Raw genomic sequence first — 21,740 nt, 5'->3', positions numbered from 1 at the left:
CCAATCATATGTCATCATATGTGATTATTAGCACCTGCGGGTGTCCCCCTCCCCTCCTCCCTCCCACACACACACACACACACACACACACACACACACACACACACACACACACACACACACACACACACACACACACACACATGCTGATATACTCTCAGAAACTATGAACAATCATCAAATATTCTGCAGAAAATTCCTTGTATTGGTACAATGTTGGAACAGAAACGGTTTCTATGATGGATCGATGTGTCAGTCAAACATGCAGACTTTTTATATTCATATCTGAGCCAAGTGTTTGCAACAGAGCCATTAGTAAATATGCTGAGAGCTGCACTGCTGTGGCCAAGGGTTACATTTTCATAGGAGAACGCTCATATGTAGTTGCTTTTTTTTTTTTTTTTCCACCATTTGTTAATTGATTAACACCGATGTAATTGGCTGTTTTGTCCAACGTGCTGAGTGTGGGGTGAGGTAATGGATTTTATGAACTTCTCGGGTTGTTTATTGAATAATTGTCCTGACCTGGGGTTAGGCAGTGCCACTGAACTTCCCATTGGCTATTACAGAGAACTCTGTGTTTCTACATGTAGCTTAATCCAATGCAGTCCAATACTGCATTGGAATCAATCCTACCTGTTTGTTTTGTTGACTTGAGGTTTTTAAGTATATGTTGATTCAGTTATGTGGAAAAATAAGTATTAATATTAACATAGTTATATAATTAAAAATGTTCCTTAAATGTGACCGTTGTATTTGGTGTTCCCAATAAACTGGCAGCTCAGTGGATTATTGATGGATTGTTATTGTTCTTATTAATTTTAGATTCTACTGGATGCAGCTGAATGTTTGCAGCACTTGACCGATGACAAATTTACCCAAGGGGACAATAAAGTGTATCGTATCATTTCATATCATCTGCAGGGACTTTATTGGTTGAGGCTAAGAATGTTTATTGTGAAGCCAAAAATCTGCATCTACATAAGAAGGAAAATCAGTTTCCAAACGATCACAACAAGCATGCTTGGACAGTTGGGTTGAAAAACCTGAGTATTTGTCGTAAAGTAATTTTCCTTGGGCTACATAAACCTAAAACACAAACTTCCTAATACCACTTTATAATTATTTTGTAACTTCAAATTACGTCTAGCGTCGATGACAAATGTAAGCTAATTGGTAATAATCATTTTGGTTGTTGTTTCCAAAATGGGCATGCACAAATTGATTGTGAAATAAAGAGAAAGTTAGAGATTAGGTGGCAGACATCACAGAGCAGTAAGCAGCTAGAAAGCCAGTTATTTTCCTCAGGACTGGAAGTGACCAAAACAGAGTTCAAATCAAAAGAGAGTAGATGTTGATCTTGACTTATAAGCAGAACTTCAAATGAAGGCTGGTTTTTCTTTCTGGATGTCTAACTCAGCAAATGTTTGCTCATACATTTTCCAAATCAGCCTTATTCAGAAGGTTAGGGAACCAGCTGTGATAAGGTGAACACAGCTCGTTGCACTTGCCCTAAGAGAATTATCACTTTCCCCTCGGAGTGGGAGTTTTATTTTGACAGGTTTTCACAGTCAGGACGGCTGGCAGCACACCTCTCTTTTGGCTTGGAATCCTTAAAAATCCAGTCCATTCGTCAAAGCAGCAGTCCCTCACTTAGCCAACACCGCTGATGACTTAAGGTAATACTATTGGCAAACCACACCATCTCTGAACCTGTTTATACAATGCATTGTGTGAATAAGCAAGTGACCCCTCAGATTTCCTTCTTTGAAGTTGACCTCATTTAAAGTCGAGATTTGGAGAAAAATAAGGATTATGGCCACCAAAAACATTAAACATTTCACAGTGTGTTATTAGAAGTGGTAAGTGATAGTTTAGCATTCGTTATATTACATTCTGTGGTGCAGCTTACTTTGCAGGATTATGTTTTACATGCCAACCGTTCAATGAGCTCATAAAACATGATGCAATGAGGAGAAACCGTCCAGCAGCAGGAGTGAAGGTAAACAGTAGTCTTGTTGATTGGCTCCTATCTTGTTTGTCGACTCGTCAGCTGATATTATCTCAGTGGCTTTGATGGTTTTATAACGGTGGAAGGAATTAACTAACGGGGCTACAAGACCTCAGAATGATTAAAACCAAATCCTGGAAATTGGACTGGAAACACTTGTATTTTTTTCAATCATTAAAACTTTTTCCACGTCAAACTGTTCCCGTCCCTCCTCCTCGTGCTCCTTCCCCGCTCCTTCCCGGGACAGTAGCAGAGATAAGGGGGGCTCCCGCAGTCCACTAGGACCCAGGTGAACTTGGGGTCACACAGGGTCACGCTGTCAGCCTCAAGAGACTGATGGAGGGCCTTAATCCTGCCAGTGTCATGAAGATGGATCAGATGAAAACACACACCTACACTAACACACACACACACCTACACTAACACACACACACACACCTACACTAACACACACACACACACTCGTTCACAGTTATACTTGGAAGAATAAAGTCATGCGTATATCATAACAGAGCAACATTTAACTAATCTTACATCAACTCTTTTTCTCTTTCCTGTGTATCATAGTCTTTCATTTTATCTCACACACACACACACACACACACACACACACACACACACACACTATCACTCTCTCACACACGCACACATGCAATGTTAGACTGACAGAAACAGGTTGCAGGCAGGGTGAGGGGAGATGTGACTCACGTCAGGCTCATTTATCAGCGCTCCGTGGTGTGTATGACTGAGCCTGAGTCCTAACTCTCCCGAGCCCCTCAAACAAACACTCCTACACTTCTACAAAAACAGGGTGAGCCGAAAAGCTCCCTAACTAAATCCACATTTCTCTCAATGTGCAGTCATTTGCAACTTTATCATAAAGTTCTGGATCATCATTTAAAGACACATTTAGAATAACAAGAATAATAATTTTATGCATAAGGCTGGAAATATTATATATTATTTATTTTCATTTTCATTTAAGACTTAGAATTCTCCTGAAACATCTGTGCATAGGGAGTAACTACATTTACCAAAACAAATAACCCAGTATCCAGAACCCAGTATCCAGAACCCAGTATCCAGAACCCAGTATCCAGAACCCAGTATCGTGACCCCGAATATCATGAACCAGCATCGTGACCCAGTATTGTGACCCAGTATAGTGACCCAGTATAGTGACCCAGTATAGTGACCCAGTATCATGGTACATATTGTGATCCAGTATTGTGACCCCAGTATCGTGACCCAGTATGACCCCAGTATTGTGACCCAGTATTGTTAACCCAGTATTGTGACCCAGTATTGTTAACCCAGTATCGTGACCCAGTATCTTGACACCGAGTATCATGAACCAGTATTGTGAACCAGTATCGTGACCCCAGTATTGTGAACCAGTATCTTGACACCGAGTATCATGAATCAGCATCGTGACCCCAGTATTGTGACCCAGTATTGTGAACCAGTATCGTGAACCAGTATCGTAACCCCAGTATTGTGAACCAGTATTGTGAACCAGTATTGTGACCCAGTATTGTGAACCAGTATTGTGAACCAGTATCGTGAACCAGTATCGTGACCCCAGTATTGTGAACCAGTATTGTGAACCAGTATCGTGAACCAGTATTGTGACCCAGTATTGTGAACCAGTATCGTGACCCCAGTATTGTGACCCAGTATTGTGACCCAGTATCGTGAACCAGTATCGTAACCCCAGTATTGTGAACCAGTATTGTGAACCCAGTATTGTGACCCAGTATTGTGACCCAGTATTGTGAACCAGTATTGTGAACCCAGTATCGTGAACCCAGTATTGTGACCCAGTATTGTGAACCAGTATCGTGAACCCAGTATCGTGACCCAGTATCGTGACCCAGTATTGTGAACCAGTATCGTGAACCCAGTATCGTGACCCAGTATTGTGAACCAGTATCGTGAACCAGTATCGTGAACCAGTATTGTGAACCCAGTATCGTGAACCAGTATTGTGAACCAGTATCGTGAACCCAGTATCGTGACCCAGTATTGTGACCCAGTATTGTGAACCAGTATTGTGAACCCAGTATTGTGAACCAGTATTGTGAACCCAGTATTGTGACCCAGTATTGTGACCCAGTATTGTGAACCAGTATCGTGAACCAGTATTGTGAACCCAGTAGTGTGACCCAGTATTGTGACCCAGTATCGTGAACCAGTATTGTGACCCAGTATTGTGACCCAGTATTGTGACCCAGTATTGTGAACCAGTATTGTGACCCAGTATTGTGACCCAGTATTGTGAACCAGTATTGTGACCCAGTATTGTGACCCAGTATTGTGAACCAGTATTGTGACCCAGTAGTGTGACCCAGTATTGTGACCCAGTATTGTGAACCAGTATTGTGACCCAGTATTGTGACCCAGTATTGTGAACCAGTATTGTGAACCAGTATCGTAACCCCAGTATTGTGACCCAGTATTGTGAACCAGTATCGTGAACCCAGTATTGTGACCCAGTATTGTGACCCAGTATTGTGAACCAGTATCGTGAACCCAGTATTGTGACCCAGTATTGTGACCCAGTATTGTGAACCAGTATCGTGAACCCAGTATATTACACCCCTTGCTGGGCTTGTTTGTTATTTTAGAGAATCTAACTGAACTAGAGAGAGTGAGTTGATATTTTTAAAGTGCATTAGTACTCTCAGCGCCCGGTCTGTGAAGAAGAGCTTCAGTACCCACGTTGAGAAGAAGCAACATTCAGTCAGTAGAGTATACCAAGTAGAACTTTCTGAAAAACATTGGAACTCTACGGCACAAAAGAAGATTGATCTGGCTTTGATAATACTGAAAGTTGTTGTTGGTAGGGGTCATTTCGTTATCGGCTTTGGTTCTTCGATTTGTCAACAAACACCTTTCACAAAAAGGCATGGTCTAGAAAATGGAGGTAGGAAGTGACAAGCTAACAAACTCGCTAGGTGTAAGTTAGCCAGCTTGTTAGCTGTTTTTCTGTTTTCACTGAAACTCCTGTATGAATGAAATAATGCACAATGATATAAATAGAAATGACATGGCCAGGCGGTCACTGAGCACATTACGACGAGGTTGTCTTTGATGTCAACCAAGTGTTGGACCAAAACGGGTCCAAAATTTGGAAAAAAGTACTCACCCCCATTAGATCAGCTGAGTCTGTTGACAGATCCATGACACATTTCAAACCTTAACGTCTGCGTCGACTTGTCTTCAGTTCAAGGGTTGCTTTGTGGTTTTTGTGTTTTTATGTGGCTGAAAGCTGTTGTGACAAGTGATTCTGTGTTTCCACATCGCAATTGTTCTACATGTAGCCCAGCGAATAGAAACCACATCACTAAGACCAAGTGTCCTCTGAAAACCCTCAGATTCCTTCTGCCTCTTTCTGACCCCGCCTTTCTCCTTTTATACCATAAAAGAAACTTATTCGGGGCTTTATTTAAAATGGACAGATTTTCACATAGACTCCTTTTATCTCTTCGACTGAGACACGTGCACATAGACTCGCAGTGACGTATATTTACACAGCACACACACTGATTTATACTGACACACAGATGGCCCCTGCTCTGACCACAAATGTAGAGTAACCTCTGCTCCCTGCGGTGCGGCCGGGGCTCAGACTGCCAGTAAAAGCCGGGGATGCTTCATGGCTCAACAATTCGCTGGGTAAATGGAAAGGGGGTTTGGTGTGTGACCTTAAACACTCTCCCTTCTGCTGCTCTCTATCAGACTTTCTCTTTTCATTTTCATTTTGTCCACTCCTCGTTTTGTTTGCGTTCACTAAATCTAATTGTCTCCTGGCCTCTCTTTATCTTTGTTTTCACTTCTTTGTGTGCAGTGTATGCTAAGATCTTTTTTCTGTCTGTTTCTAAATTCATATCCTGACTTCCTCTTGAATAATTTTGAGACATGAGATATAGTAGCTTTCATTTCAGCCTATATCTTTTCTCTAAATGTCTTGCCCCGAGTCCTCCCTCTCTCTAAAGTCTCATTCTTTCATCTCATATTCCCCATTCCTCCTTCTTTCTTCTATCATATCTCTAAATCTTCTCTTCTCTGTATCTCCTTCCCCCTCTGTTGAGGTGTGATCCTCCTCCCCGTCCTGTCTGAGAGGTCAGGAGCAAAAGTGAGGACACACGAGGAAGTCGAACCTCAGCTCAAAAATATGAGCAGTATGAGGAAAACTGTTTTTCTCTCAAATGTGGTTCAGTGGGTTTATGGGGTAACGGATACGCTGAAATGGAGTGCAATATTTTTGGTTGAGCCAAAAGGTTTTAATGGTATTAGAGACATTACTTCACAGGGAGGAGGTTTTGTATGAATGACCTGCAAAAACGTTGAAAAATTATAATAATTACTAGGGATGTAATGATATAAATAAGGGTCAATTTAAATCTATTGGACAAAAAAATATATATTGTAGGCGCTATCTGCTTTTAGCTTATTTTGTTCAATGACTGCAGCTGAAGAAGAAAGGCGTACAGACTTGATGGTAGCAAGGTTGAGTTGAGAATGCGTTTTTTTTTTTTTTCAAAGCGGGGGAGGGGGGGACCAAAAGGTGCAGACAACACAACTTGTGTGCAGATATTGCAAGAGACTGATGAACAACACAAATAGTGTAACCAACACGACGCAAAACGAAAAATGGCGTCACGTCCAGATGCTTGAGAAATCAAAAAACATATTGATAACATACACTGTGGGGCAGATTTAACCCCCCCCCCCCCCCCCCAACAAGTTCACAACAAACACAGAGGTCACTACATGCATTGGTTTTTCAAGGATTAGTGCTGACGATGAACACGTTAAAGCCAGTTTAAAAAAAAACAACTTTTCAACAAAATACATAAAAACTTCTAAAAGGGTCAACTGTTGAGAACCTTCAGAGTCTTTTAAAAGCTTTCCATGCTGAAATGCCAGACACACAGGCAACACGAGAGATTTACCAAAATGCTCTTTGATTTTATAAAAAAAAATTCAAAAAAAGTGTAAGACATTATAAATGTCACTTTTTATGTATTGCAGGGTTTTTTTAAAGACATTTTTTGGAGATGACAGCTGAAGAGAGACAGGAAGTGTCAGGAGGAGAGAGTGGGGGGATGACATGCAGCAAAGGCCAAAGGTCGGATTTGAACCGCAAACTGCTGCAATAAGGACTATTGCCACAGTACATGGGGTGTGAGTCATAGCCGCTAAGCTATCTGGGCCCCTTATGTATTGTTTTTATTAGTATTTATGCAACCTCAGCATGAAAAAGTGTGACCTATTTATAAAGAAAAATAAAGAAAAGGCTACTTTGGATTTTTATAGTCAGATAATTGAAATAAAAGAATCACATTTATTCTTTTATTGCTGACATAAAACTCATTTCTTTATAAGAATGAGAACGTCATGATGAAATCGTATTATGAACCCGTGATGTGATGCTGTGTTTCCTATCGTGAGTGTCTCGTTACATCCCTGATAATAACATCTCAGTTCATCCAAATGTGAAAAATCATGACTTTTGTCACAAGCAATGGAATGCACACTAAAAAAAAATAGAACAACCCCTCGGTCGCAGCGTTTCCTCTGAGAAAATATTAACAAGTAGTGTTTGAAATATGGCTCTGAAATGTTATATTGTGTTTCACACAAGTGAGAAACCTCAAGAGGTGTGAGAGCCTGCACACAGCCTGAATCAAATCCAGTCGTCCTATCACCTCGGAGCAAAAGAAAGTCCAGCCAGGTGGATTTGGGTGTGTAGCGTCACACACACACACACACACACACACACACACACACAGAGAGAAAGTCATAAAAACAGGGCGAGAAAAAAGGAGTTTTCAGATTGGAGAGGACAGGCAGGGATCAGGGTGCACGGGGAAATGGTTGGGGGTTAACTTTCCTCTAAAGGGTGTCAAAAAAAAAAAGGAACTAAATTGGGTGTCAGAAAGCGCTAAGGAGCTGAAATGAGTCGGGGGGTCCACAGCTCTCATGTGGGTGGATGCTGGCTTCATATTTTTTACAGACAATGTCCCTTTAAAAAAGCCCCGCGTCTGGAAAGCCCATTAGATGTGCATATAAAATTTCCCCTTGTGATTAATAGTTGATGAGGCAGGGGTTGGTTTGAGGGTACTACCAACATGTGGCCGTGCAGGGCTCCTCCCCTGCAATCTCACGTTACACTCCATAAACTTGCCACTCTTTCCCACCTAAACGTTTTTGGTTTTTTTTGTTTTTTTTAAACGGGGAGGAGGGCTCGCCTGTCAAGAATGCCTTAGAAGAGTTGTGAAAACAGCCAGCCCGAGGAGGGGAGTCATGCAGTTAGCGGATGCAGCTCTCCCGCCGAGCCACAAGCCAGTCAGATCAGTCGGTGAGAGGTAGAGGAGCAAGAGAGAGAGTGTGTGTGTGAGAGAGAGGACAGCACGGACAGAGAGGGGGGGAAAGTGTGTGAGAGGACCCGAGGCTCCGAAAAGGACGTCACACTCGCTCCCAGAGAGAGAGAGAGAGAGAGAGAGAGAGAGAGGGAAACAACGCGCTGTCACAGGAAGGCGTCTGTCCTCGCACTGTGGAAGAGTCAACAGCCTGCAGTGAGACCATGATGTGCATTTAGGCAGCTGAGGGGGATTTTTTCTCACATTTCCAACTCCTAATTAGAAGAACTTCTCCACAAGGGAAAAATACTTTGACTCTGATCAAGACTTTGTGAGGTTTCTGCGTCATTATGGATCAACCGGCCAGCAGCTGCATGCGGAGCGCCCACCCCAGCAGCTCCATCTGGGGCTGCATGAGGAACCCTCACTCGGGCGTCCCAGGAGCCAACCTGCAGTCGCCCTACCAGCAGGCCCCTTTCTCCCTGCACCAGAAGCCCGAGTTCCTGACCTACACGGACTTCACCAGCTCCTGCCTGGTGCCGCCGGCCCCTCACGCCGCCTACCCCCGAGACGACAGACTGTACCAGGAGAGCCAGGCTTACCAGAGGGCCGACTGGCAGTTCAACCCCTGCGAGACGCGGGTGAGAGCGCCCGAGGCCTGCCCCCCGCCCGTCGTCGCGCCCGTAGCGGTGTGCGCAAACGGAGGCCCCGACCTGGAGAACTCTGTAGTGGGGGGAGACAGGCTGCCGGGAGCTGCGTCCGGCTGCCTCGAGGGAGAGTACTCGCCGCAGAGCGTGGCGTCGGCCGACTCGGACAAGAAGAGCTCCAGTAAGAGGAAGAGAGATGTCACAGGTGAGTCGGCGGGGGGGGGGGGGGGGGGGGGGGGGGGATGGATGGATGGGAGGCAGCTGGGGCGAGTTAGGGAGAGAAGCGCTTCCAAAAAAGTAATCACAGGAAGGTTTAGAAAAGAAAAGTTTAGAATTATAAAATGCACTTTTGGGAATATTAATAATGTCGATAATGGTTTGTCTATTCGCTGAGACGCAGCACGACTTTTGATTTAGCAAAGAGGACAAAAAATGGAAACTGACCTTCTGCACGGAGGCGTAAATCAAAGTTTGAAAAAAAAAATGTCCAACATACCTCAAGGTCGAGAGTTTCCTCCACCTCCATCACAGCTGGCAGGGGACAACAAATCCTCTCTCTGCGTTTCCTCACTTACTTCATCTTCAGGTTGTTCTCTTAACCGGATCAGTGTGTGAGAGGTGAGCGGGGTGAAAGACACACACTTCAAAAAGTAGCGGTCGCATCCTCTTATTGTGTTCGAGTCTTTCAGGAGGCCCGAACGATGAGCGAGATGTGTGCGAGAGTTTCATTGCGCCGATGCATCCGTTGGAAATGGACTATTGTTTAATAAGAGATGAGCGCACTCAGGATGACATCAGGCTTCTGTAAAGAGGGGGGAGGGGGAGCGGGGGGGGGGGGGCATCACAGGTGTTTCAGACTGAATCATCATTCTGTGGTAGAGATTTAAGAGTCTGTAGGGATAAAATGAATACAAAATTAAAGTGTAACATTTCTTCTAACAGAGATTTATTGTCAGTTTAGAACTTTTTTCCACTGAAGCTTCTAAAAAGTGATCGAGTTAAAAACGTCTTTCAGCTGCGTCACCAAAACACCAATAACCAAAAGTGACTTAAATATTTACTGTGAATTCAACCCTCGTATTAAATCACTGTGTGTTGCTAAAGAATGCATGTGTGTATCTTTATATATATATATATATATATATATATATATATAACAGCTGAGATACACCTCTGTATGCTTTTGGATTAGGGTGCAATTTATCGCCCCTCTCAGATTTCCTTCTCGCTAATAGGAAGCAAAAGGAAAGTGATATCCATGACCAACCCGTTCCTCAAAGTGTCACACATAACAAAACCAAAACTGGTGAAAAGGACGAAAGAAAATATTTTAGTTTGAATAAGAATCAAAATAAAAAAATACTTCCAAAGCGTTCACGTTTCATCAGTGAAAGTGCTCGGCCTGTTTGCTTTGTGATGATTTATGCTTTTATTATCAGGCCGGCCTTTTTAACTTTCATTAACATAAAGATAGAACCAGTTTGAAATCAGTGCTGGATATTTTTACCTACAGTTAATGCAGCCTGTGGTTGATGTTTGTAAGTTTTTTTGCACAGATTTTAAAAGAGGTTTGGTCATAGTGACATGAAGAAAAAAAGCTTTTATTTTATCGAGTTTCCTGCATCATAAACAAACATTTAAAAACACACAGACGTCATCCAGCAGTGCGTCTGAACTTCATTCTTATGAGCATTTATGGCTGATTTGAAAGAGCACAGATGATATTATTAATAAAAGTTACATGACTAATGTCTTCAACAGCCAAATGAAAGGGGGTTGTGGGGGCGTGCAGACCTCCCCCCCCTTCCTCCCTTACCTTGTTGTAACCTCCCTCACTACACTGAAAACATGCCAGACCACGTCTGGTAAAATCACTCTGCCTCTGAGCCCACTTTTTACATTCTTATCCATTGACATTTTCCTGTCGTTAAGCCGTAACACAATCTCCCACTGAGTGCATGCAACATGTCTGACCACTACATCAGCTCGGGGTTTGTAGAAGAAGAAAAAAAAAAAAAAGAGAGAGAGAGAGACATTTGGTCTTTGTGTTGACTCGCTGCTAGAAGACCGTATATTAGGAAAATGTCCTGAAGGCATTCACATTACAGACAGAGAGAGTGTGTGTGTGTGTGTGTGTGTGTGTGTGTGTGTGTGTGTGTTTATACAGATATGGAAATGTGGAGCATGTGTCCAAAAAAGTCTGAACTTTTTATCTGACGCTGACTCTCATCCAACGTGTGACCACTGATTCTGCTTATTAAAAAACAAACTGTAATCAATGTTTGATCTGAACAGATTTGGTCGAGGCTGTGTGTAGAGAGGTTACTGGGATAATTTAAGTTGTGAATTGTTGCTTTAAAAATAAAATTAATAATTTGGGGCGCTGGTGGTGCCAAGTACGGAGGCTACAGTCCTCTAAGCGGGCGTCCCAGGTTCAAATCTGGCCTGTGGCTCCTTTCCTGCATGATGTTCCCCACTCTCTCTCTCTCCTGCTTTCTGTCTCTATCCCCTGACCTGTCTCTAAAAAAAGGCATAAAAAGCCCAAAGATTTAATAAAAGAATGAGTGAATAATTTATTAGATTGTCTAATAAATCCAAAAGTTAAAAAAAATACAAGAAATAAAACATAATATTTGACACACTGAATGTTAAATTGCAGAATATGAACATTTAACAGATTTATTTTGACACACTTTAATAGTTAAATTTTCTTTCTATCTCTGTCCTGATGCATCAGTTTCAGTGTACACACAGTTAACAAGTGAAAAAATCTAATGTGTGTGTGATTAAATATATAAAAAGGAGTAGTTTAAATGTGTTATGATTTGTAAAAGAGTAATTAAAAACAGTTGAACACGTGTGTAAATTATTGTCAGGTGATTCAAGACCTTCAAAAAGTCTAAAACTTATTCAAACTTCTGAGTATTAATTATTCATGTGTTATATATATATATATATATATATATTAATTATTCAGCAGTGAACAACCAGTCCTTACACAGCTATAAAAACCTATAATATTTGTATACAGCTACATCATTAAGACCTATAAACCATTTTACTGTATGATTATTATTATAGAGTGTGTATATACCAGGTGTGTGTTTATAGAAATACACACAACACCTCTTACCTGATACATCATAAAGTGTTTTTAAAGATTTGTAATACTGCTGACAAATGGTAGAGAAGAAGCTTTAAATTAAGAGTGACCAATAAAAAGTCCTAATTGAAGTCCTGCACACACACACACACACACACACACACACACACACGTTGAGCCATCAGTCACACCTGTTGTTTTCACCTGTGGTCTCTGCTTTTAAAACTATCTCTACACTACAGCAGCTTTAGTTCTCTTCTGATGAAAACAAACTCCTTTTGCACCATCCACCCAAAAAAATGCACCAAATGCTGTCTTAGTGCGGCCCCCCGCTGGGTGCAGAAGCTTTCTCCCCCCTGCAAGTTTACGGTCTCTGGCTGTGCTGGATATTTATTGGGGGCGTCTGGGGGGGGGGGGGGGTGCCCCAGCTGCCAGGTGTTCAGTCTGACTAAACTCTGCTCTCCACCAGAGCTGACGGCACGCTCGGGGCAGCGCGTCATTAATGACACTTCAAGAAGAAGAAGAAGGATTCTTTGGGCACTGCAGCACAAACACACACACATGCACACACAAACACACACACATGCACACACAAACACACACACATGCACACACAAACACACACACATGCACACACAAACACACACGTCCTGGTCTTGCACAGTCACATCTGGCCCAGGTACTGCAGTCCTTTTCATCGTCTGGCTCGCTGCTCTGGCAAGCACGGAGAAAAACTTCTCACTTTGACAAATTAGAACCATTTTCTTAAGATTACCTCAGCTGCTGCTGCTGGTGTCGCTACCATTACACAATTATTACCCAATGTCTTTCTCTTTAATACACCAGAGAGGTTCACTAAAAGTTAAATCAACGTGCTTCCATTTCTGATTCTAAATAAGGTTGACTTTTATTTTAAGGAAAATTTAAGGAAGGCCGGAAACTTCAGGATATTTAGAAATAAACAGAATCAGTCTTGTCTTATCCCTCATATATTTTGTGTGTTAAATCTTAAACCCACATTTCCTGGTCGATCCCTCCAAACGGACCGCCACCTTCATAAAGATATATCCGGGGTTTTTCCTCCTGATGTATCTGCTGTCAGGTAGAGATGAGTTAATGTGAATCTCCCCCTCAGTCGTCCGGAGGGAAACCTTCTGACACACACCCTCGCAGCGCTCGGACCTGGACACATCCGCACCTTTGTTCTTTTGTTAGAGGCTTTAACGATGTTCCGCTGCATTCCTCTGCTAACTCGGTCCCTCTGTGGCGGGGCCGGTGGCCCCTGCCCTGCGAAGATATTCTCTCACACATACCAGGGACGAAGGTTTACAAGCACACATTTTCATGAAGTTAAATATGTGTACACATGAAGAGAAATAAGAAAGACAATACATCTTCAATCACAGAGTGGCACATGCTCATTTTGACTCCCGCTGCAGGTGAACAGGACTCATGAGCTCAGGTCAGGGTGGTCCCGTTTTAAAGTGCTGGTTTTGGTGTTTACTATATGAGGGGGCCCCCATTTAAGAGTCTTTAGAGTTGTGGTTTGTTGGTCGGAAAGGTCCTTGAGGTCTGTTTAATAGTCCACTGGAGGCTGGTCAAGAAATGAGTGGAGAGCTAATTGGAATCAGAGAAGCTGTGGATGAAATGAAACCAAGAGGGTCAAGTGGGAGAAAGGAAAACAGGACGCCTGTTGACTCGGCCGCAAATGTTGGATAACTTTCTTTAAAAAAATATATTTTCTCACAATTTTAGACAAAAAGAAACCAAAATATGTGCATGAAAAAGTGTGAATTTGTTTGTACCACCCATTAAAGAAAGCACTAAATGTGTCTGCTGCTCACGCTTCATGATATCTGTTTTTCTTTCTGTCTCCCTCCAGATATCCAGGATTCCAGTTTTAAGGTGGACTCCAGCTGCAAGGCGAGGAAAGAGCGCACGGCGTTCACCAAAGAGCAGCTGAGAGAGCTGGAAGCCGAGTTCACCCACCACAACTACCTGACCAGACTCCGGCGCTACGAGATCGCCGTCAACCTGGACCTCACAGAGAGACAGGTACTACGACAATCCTCTCACACAGGGTCTCTGAGCTGGAATGGAAAAACAAGACACAAATATTATCACCACATATCGGCCCTTTCTTCTGTCCGTGTGTCGATTACAGCTCTTAAATAAGAAATAAAAAGTTGAATATCATTCTTTTTTTTTCACCACAGTCAAAGAATCTCTGATTTTAGAACAAATTCAAACAAATGAAAGCTCCCAAAAAATCAGCATGAGGTACTGAGATTCATGTGACAAATTCAAAAAGACAAAAAAAAAGGTTCATTCAAATTCAAATACCTTTATTTATCTGTGAGGAACAGTCGTTTAAAAAGCTTCAGTGCAAACACAGCTCGCATGAATGACAGCACAAAAAACAAACGTATCACGTATCACACATCAACATCCAAAGTGTAATCAAAGAGTCCAGAGTGGGTGAAGCTCGTAAGCCGTAACAAATGATGCACGACAGATCAGCAATAAATAATGCTGAAGGTTCTAGGGTTAAAAATGAAAAAACATCCAAGTTCACTTTTGAGATATATATATAAAAAAAAGAATAAACATGTAATGAAAGGTTAGAAAGAGTTAAAAATAAATGTAAGAAAATGTTTTTTTTGAGTGCTTGATTTAGATTTTCTTTTTTTTTGCATCTTTACTTTCAAACTGTTCACAAAAATCTGGAAAAATGTCTGGAAAAGTTTCACCAAAATCACAAACAGCTTGATAGTTGTATAAAGTTGATGCAAAATAAATAAACTGTACTAAAAAAAAAGGAGAAAACACACACTTCTAAACCGGATAGGGCAGGTGCAGAGTCGAGGAAAAGAATCACCCTGCAGGGCTCCAGACATTTATTTCACCAGGGGGACATATCGAGCGCGCACGCTCTTCATCAGACTCGGGGTCACATTGTACTGCGCCATCTTGAACACCGTCACGTGAGCAGTCACAGACAAATGTGTGCCTACAATTTAAGACCTGATATCATGTAGGGGAAACATATTGCAGCATGGAAACACTTAAATCCCATAATAACACACAATCAAAATACACAACCTCAAATGTACACATATGAATATAACATGTGCGAAGAGGAAAAACACTAACACAGGGTTTAACGATAATAACATCAGGGCTATGTGCCGTTAAAAAATAAGTAAATCTCACTAAAGAGTCGCCGCTATAAGTCCTATATCTGGTGTTTCATAAACAGTCAGAGAGACCGAGATAAAGGTAAGTGGTTGACCACATCCACACAGCTGAGTCCATTGTGATCACTTGGATCAAATGGACAGTACCCACAGTTTTCTAGATGTCTCTCCTACGTCATGACATCACAAATCCCTGCATACGAAATATAATGAAATGCTTTTTCCACCATATTTGCCATCCTGTGGTTGTCGCACGACGACACGCAGCTTGGATGATCGAGCGGCTGCAGACTTGATGAAATCAGAAGAACACGTGTCGATGCCGCTGGATTAAACGTCAGCCTGCTGGCAGACCCGCGGTGTCCCCGCTTCATCCTAATGAGGCAGCGGTGCCACAGTGACCACACATACTGCCGTCTGCTCCATAATCTGTTTCCCAGATCTCCTGAACACACACACACACACACACACACTCTCCTGCAGACCGACTCGCTCACACAGCCAGGTTCCATCTTCACTCTGAGCTCCCGGTGAAACCTGTCGACTATTTTCCGACTCATCCTACACACTCTTGGCTTTCATCTGTCCTCTCAATCAATCACAGCGAGGAGAAAGACCCCCGAGATGAAGCCTGTGGGAGCGGATTCTTCTGAATCCACGAGTTAAGGTGGAAATTCTTAGCAGTTTGAAGAGAGAAGGAGTCGCCTTAAAACTTCTGAGGCCTGAGATTCTCAAAAAAATCTGCACTTTGCATCTCGAGACTTCTAGAATTTAAAATGTAGTTTAACTCTTTTATGTGATCGTTGCTGTCCAAGGAAAATCACAGCACTGGAGAATTTAAACTTTTAATAAATGAAGGAAATAACTTTGAGCGTCCTGTCTTTGTATTATGACATTAACAGGTTTAAATACGTTTTATTTGCTTCAAATGTTCTGGCTGGTTACAGTGTTGTTGTCAATCGCAGACTTCACAATAGAAACTCTCTCATCTGTTCTCCTTCCACATTTTTACTGTAATTATCTTTCGTCTCAGGAAGTGTGTGTTTGCTTCTATTCTTGGCCGGACAGTAAAACCATGATATCATTCTCATTTCTGAGCAGTGCGATGACACAGATGAGCACAATCCACACAGCGAGTACATCCTGTGTAGGCTGACATCCTCATAGTTGACTCTTTTGACCTCCTGTCTATACGATACTCTCTGTCTGCATTGGCTGAGATTTTTGAGCCAGAACTAAACACTCTCCACGGACAATTCATGCTCCATGCAAGGCCAACGCAAGCGGAGCCAGTTTATATACTTCCATGGGAGATTTGAAGGGGGATTATTTGTCTGTTTTTCTGCTGACCATGCTGTACATGTTGCTCAAAATTGCCAAACAGAGAGGAAACCCACAGTTATCAAGTTCAAAATTGGAAGAAAAAACATTGTACCAGTTTCTGTTATCAAGTGTAGATCCTAATTGATCAAACTTTTCATGATACATACATAATGTATTTATTTATTATGCATTAAATTCTAGGAGAGTTGTGACTAATGATACATTTTTTAACTATTGCCCAAATGTTTGGTTTCTAAAATGTCAGAGGGATGTCTTCAGATTATTTGTTTTGTATAACCAACTGTCCCAAACCTCAACATTTTAAATTTGTTATCGGAAAATCTGCAAAATTTTCGTAAACTGTTTAATCATTGGTTCCAAAAATACCAAATGATTAATTAATTGAAGATTTCAAAACATGCCAAAACTCATATTCATCGTAACTTTTTTGTATACTGACATCACAATAATTATTGTGTCTATATGCCAATGACACTATTTAATTTTTTATCCCTCTATGCTGATGACACTGTATTTAATTTGTCTCTATGTGCTGATGACAATAATTGGCCCCATTCAGATGTTGAAAATAGAGTGTGGGGGGGCCAAATATTTCAGCTTTTGGAGTGTGATCATTTTAATTATTGTCTCTATATGCTGATGACACTGTATTTAATTTGTCTCTATATGCTGATGACACTGTATTTAATTTGTCTCTATATGCTGATGACACTATTTAATTTGTCTCTATATGCTGATGACACTGTATTTACCCTTAAAGCTGAATTGACACTTTTTGTATCTGACTCTAAATTCTAATTGAGACCTTTCTTTCTTTCTCCAGGTGAAAGTGTGGTTCCAGAACAGGAGGATGAAGTGGAAGAGGGTAAAGGGAGGACAGTCCTCTTCCCCCAACGACCTGGAAAACGACGACATAGACTCGGCTGCCTCGCCCAGCTCTGAGTGAAAACAGCTGGTCTGCATTTTGTGAAAGAGATGTGAACGAAATATAAACCCAAAAGGACAACTGGACATCTTGTGGAACCCTTTTTTTTTTTTTTTTGGAAAGCTGCAGGAATCACAACAATTTTTAGAAACTCTTAAATTCCAAAGGAGAAATCACTGAACCTCTCCTTTGCTGTTGTAAATAGTCCATTTTTGTCCATGATGAACTGCATTTTGATACTTTATTGATAAATAATCTCTTCAAAGGCCGCCTCTTGTTGCATTGACTGTGATTAAATATTAGAGATTATACTTGGTGGTCATTGTAGATCAGTGACAAAGTCCAGGCAGCAGCTTAAAGGCCATTGATGACATATCAAACCGTGATGTGATGGTGTTTGAGTTCATCCCCTTTGATTCCCATCATGAAACCTTTGACGCTTGACTACAACCACCTGGGAAAACTCAGACTGCACAAGTTTTGCCAAGCCATAAGTGCCTCCAAATCAGATTTTTTTTTTTTTTTTTTTTTGAGTTTTGTCAGTTTTCTTTTTCCTAGGATATAGTGTTTTTTTCTGTCAACCATTTTTTTCTATTCTTTTATACATTTTGAATGTTATAGATGAAACACAGATGTTGCCTGTTTCTGCAAAAAGAATAAATCATCTGCAAAATGGGGAAAAAAATCTTGATAATTTCTTCCACCCGCAACAATCGAGTTAGGATTGGACGGTAGGCCGTTGTGTTTTCTTGGCTGATGGTGTTATCGCGTGTAGATCTTTGGATCAGACATGATGATATCCACAGACTTGACAACAAAATTATAACTGAGGAGTTTTGCTTCCATTCGCTTTTGAAGTTGGAAACTGGCATCATTAGTTATAAATCCTGTGTGTGTGTGTGTGTTTGTGTGTGTGCTTGCATGCTTCCTTACAGTAATATTTTATTTTTCCAGAGGTATGTCAAATTATTTTTGAAGTTATTCAAACAGGGCTGTGCTGATTTATGGCACCACAAAAGTCTCATACAGACATAAGAAACCCTAAAATGCCATTTTCTATCAACAGAAACATCAAAGTTGCATTTTTCAGAATAAACAAAAAAAGCAACCACTCAAAATGAACTATGAACTACTGTTATAAGCCTGGCCCTGAGCTGTATGCAGCATTTGAGCTCCTTTTGGTTTATTGTTTTGGTTGTGACACCATACCTTTAATGTTCAGTTCTTTCAATGCGTTCATCACCTTGTTTAGGTTGAATCAGCTTTTTTCCAGCCAAAAATCATTTATGACACACAACCGAAGCTCATGAATTATGAGCTCACACTATACGGTCTGATTGTCCAGTATGAACTGAGTGCTTACACTGTACGTGGTAAATCGGGACGGAGCATTGGCATTTGGCAATAAAGTTTCAGCTGAAAACTCCGACAGACAGAGGTCAAAGTCAGATCTCTTTGTGTTTCAGTTGCCTCATATGCACAGCTGAAATACAAATACTGTCGAAAACTCTTTCACATGAGCACACACACTCAGAATCTCCAACAAACACAAGGTAGGGTGATAGGAGAGTGAAAAGACGAATGAAACAAGCACGTCTGCTGTTGGCATGGTGATTACAGACGGTGTCTGTTTGTTTGTGGGGAAGCGATCAGGAAAAAAGCCTGAAGGTTGGGGCTCGTGGCTCTGCTCTCACCGTGTGAAAATATGCCGGTCGGGAGCAGCTGATCAGACCCTCGTGCCCCCCCTTTGTACACTGCACCTCAAACAACATGCTATTTAGCTCAGATTCAGCTGACGTGCGACTCAAAATGGGACAGAAACAGCCTCAATTCGCAGTGAGTCCTAACCCTGACCTAACTAAAATCTACCAAAAAGTAACTTCTCCTGGTTCAAAGGTCATGACCACAATCTTCAAAAATCATGTTTGCAAAATGAACTTAGTGTTATTTCAGTGTTGAGTTAGCAGCTCGTTCCCCTGAAGTGTTGCTTTCAATAACTGTGGCTTAAAACTTCAGCTGAACTCTTGGTTTGCTTCAAGTTGACATGAGCAGGTTGGAAACATCACCTGGTTTGGTAAAATCAATATAGAAACCTTCTTAAAACAAATACAAACCTGATAAACTATAATCAAACTAATGACTGGCAATGCATTCAGCTTCAGTGTTCTTTTACCAACACCTTAAAGGTATCAGTCACATTATTGTATCTCAGGTCAAGTCTTCCTGTATGGGGACTGCAGTGTGTAGTCTGGGGTGACCCGCTAAGCGCTACACAAAATCCCTTCCTATGATGGCATAATTATCTTCATTGATATCTCACATATGGGTCAAATGTCCCTGAGCTCAGATCAGAATCAGCTCTCCTGATCCTGTCTGTATAGCTCCGTAATCCTGAAGGATGTTTTTATACCGCAGAGTGGTCTCCTGCAGACCAAACGTAGATCACTCTGATTGGTCTGAAGTGACCCGACAGGCACTGACAGACCCTGTAAGCAGACCCTGAGTGTGTGGGTTTGAATGGGAACATTCATTTTTGGCCACCATCAACCGACTCACAAAGGGCCATTAACCTGACGAGGTGGAGTCGCACTCCGAGAGCTGAAATATTTGGCCCCCACACTCTATTTTCAACGGAAGCATCTGGATGGGGCCAATTTGATCTCAACCTGAGTGGAACCTCTACAAACCCACGCACGGGGCCCCCAGGAGCAGAGGGAGGAGGGAAAAAAAGAAAAGACTTGCTGGCTTGGCTGACCACTTGCGCACGATGGAAAAGGGAAATAATAGGTGGGTATGGGTGAAAAGACGGCTTCTCAAGTGCAGGATGTTGTTGTAGCAGGTAGCCAGTCATCCAATTTCCTGCTTCCCAAAGAAAACAAGAGGCAGAGCGTCGGAGTCCCCGCGCTTACAATGGTGGGCCTATGCTCAGACTCCGGCCAACCAAACAAAGCCTTCAGAGGTTACTGCCCTCTCTGCTGGTCTGCAGGGACCGGAGTTGGTGGGAGGGCGGGATGGTTGTCTCACACACACACGGAGTCCGGGTCAAGAGTTACTGTACGTCTGACCTCTGTGGGCCTCCGCTGCAGCTGCTGGGGGGGCGGAATAACTCTAAGTCAGTCCTGTGCCTGTTTCCCCCCTCGGCCTCTATTAGGCTCTATTATTGTATTAGTGGTAATAGTAGTCAAAATAAACCATGTCCAATTGTAATGATAGTATTAATATCAGCAGTGTAAACTAATGAAACTGGAATGTTGTTCTTTCACCATAGAGGCTCCTTTTAAAGGCACACGGGTGGCCAAATTAATGGATTAGACATAATTGGTGGTGTTGTGATTGTGGGATGTTAAACCATGCCAAAAACACCCAAAGATGGAACAAAACTGTAGGTCCCCTTACACTTCTCCTACCCCAGCGTAAACGTTCTAACGCCTCGTCTGTTTTTCTATTGATGTAAGATGAACAGATTTGCAGCGGGAGAACAAGTCGAGGCGACTCGCATCTGAGAATATCGCTGCCGCAGCCACCGAGAGTGAAGAGAGAGGCTTTTTTTAATTCAAACGACATCTTCCCCAGCTGTGATGTTAAAAGCAGATTCAGCTGCAGGAAACATTCTTGAAATAACTCCTCTGCTTTGAATACGACCGTCTCTGCGGGCGAAGAGCAATAAGAAAACATTGGTCAGAGTTTTGAAGTAGTCGTGGGTGACTTCACCGTCAGCGCTCAACAGGAATATTTCTAAAACAGGCGAAGGTGCGCGGCCACTAAAAGCAACAGATTACCAATGATTCCAGCCAAATAGTCCATTACAGTGAGTAGTTCACGTCACCAGCGCTGAACTAAAAATGTCGCATTTGTGGACAAATGTGGTTACATGTGCAGCTGCACTGCACCGTGTCCATTTTTAAAAACGGTCCCAGTTGTGAATCATTTATTTGGATAGAACAGAAATACTGAACAATGCGGTTAGACTACAGTTAGCCTCAATGTATTCAAAAAGGATTAGAGTTGACACAATAACGGATCTACTTCAAGTAATCCTTCCTTAAATATAATTCATTCCTCGTGCAAAATCGGAGAAAAATAGCAATCCAGTCGTTATGTGTCACATAATAAATCAATATCTGTACGAGAACGTGTCGATGCTA

The 21,740-nt window shown here is 42.0% G+C and overlaps 1 protein-coding gene and 1 long non-coding RNA gene across 2 annotated transcripts in view; both read left to right on the top strand.

Moving 5' to 3' along the window:
* Positions 1 to 21,740, top strand: part of LOC132955552 (uncharacterized) — a 735,720-nt gene that overhangs the window by 5,425 nt on the left and 708,555 nt on the right. The gene's annotated exons all lie outside the window — the stretch shown is intronic.
* Positions 8,274 to 17,769, top strand: meox1 (mesenchyme homeobox 1). The gene is made up of 3 exons (XM_061028429.1): positions 8,274 to 9,231; positions 14,012 to 14,184; positions 17,494 to 17,769. Exons 1-3 carry the CDS (start codon positions 8,730 to 8,732, stop codon positions 17,614 to 17,616), a joined length of 798 nt encoding a protein of 265 aa, XP_060884412.1. The 5' UTR covers positions 8,274 to 8,729; the 3' UTR covers positions 17,617 to 17,769.

The sequence above is a fragment of the Labrus mixtus genome, chromosome 21 (assembly GCF_963584025.1).
Source record: "Labrus mixtus chromosome 21, fLabMix1.1, whole genome shotgun sequence".
Classification (NCBI taxonomy): domain Eukaryota; kingdom Metazoa; phylum Chordata; class Actinopteri; order Labriformes; family Labridae; genus Labrus; species Labrus mixtus.
The sequence above is the reverse complement of the archived record's forward strand: the minus strand, read 5'-3'. Positions and strand labels throughout refer to the sequence as shown.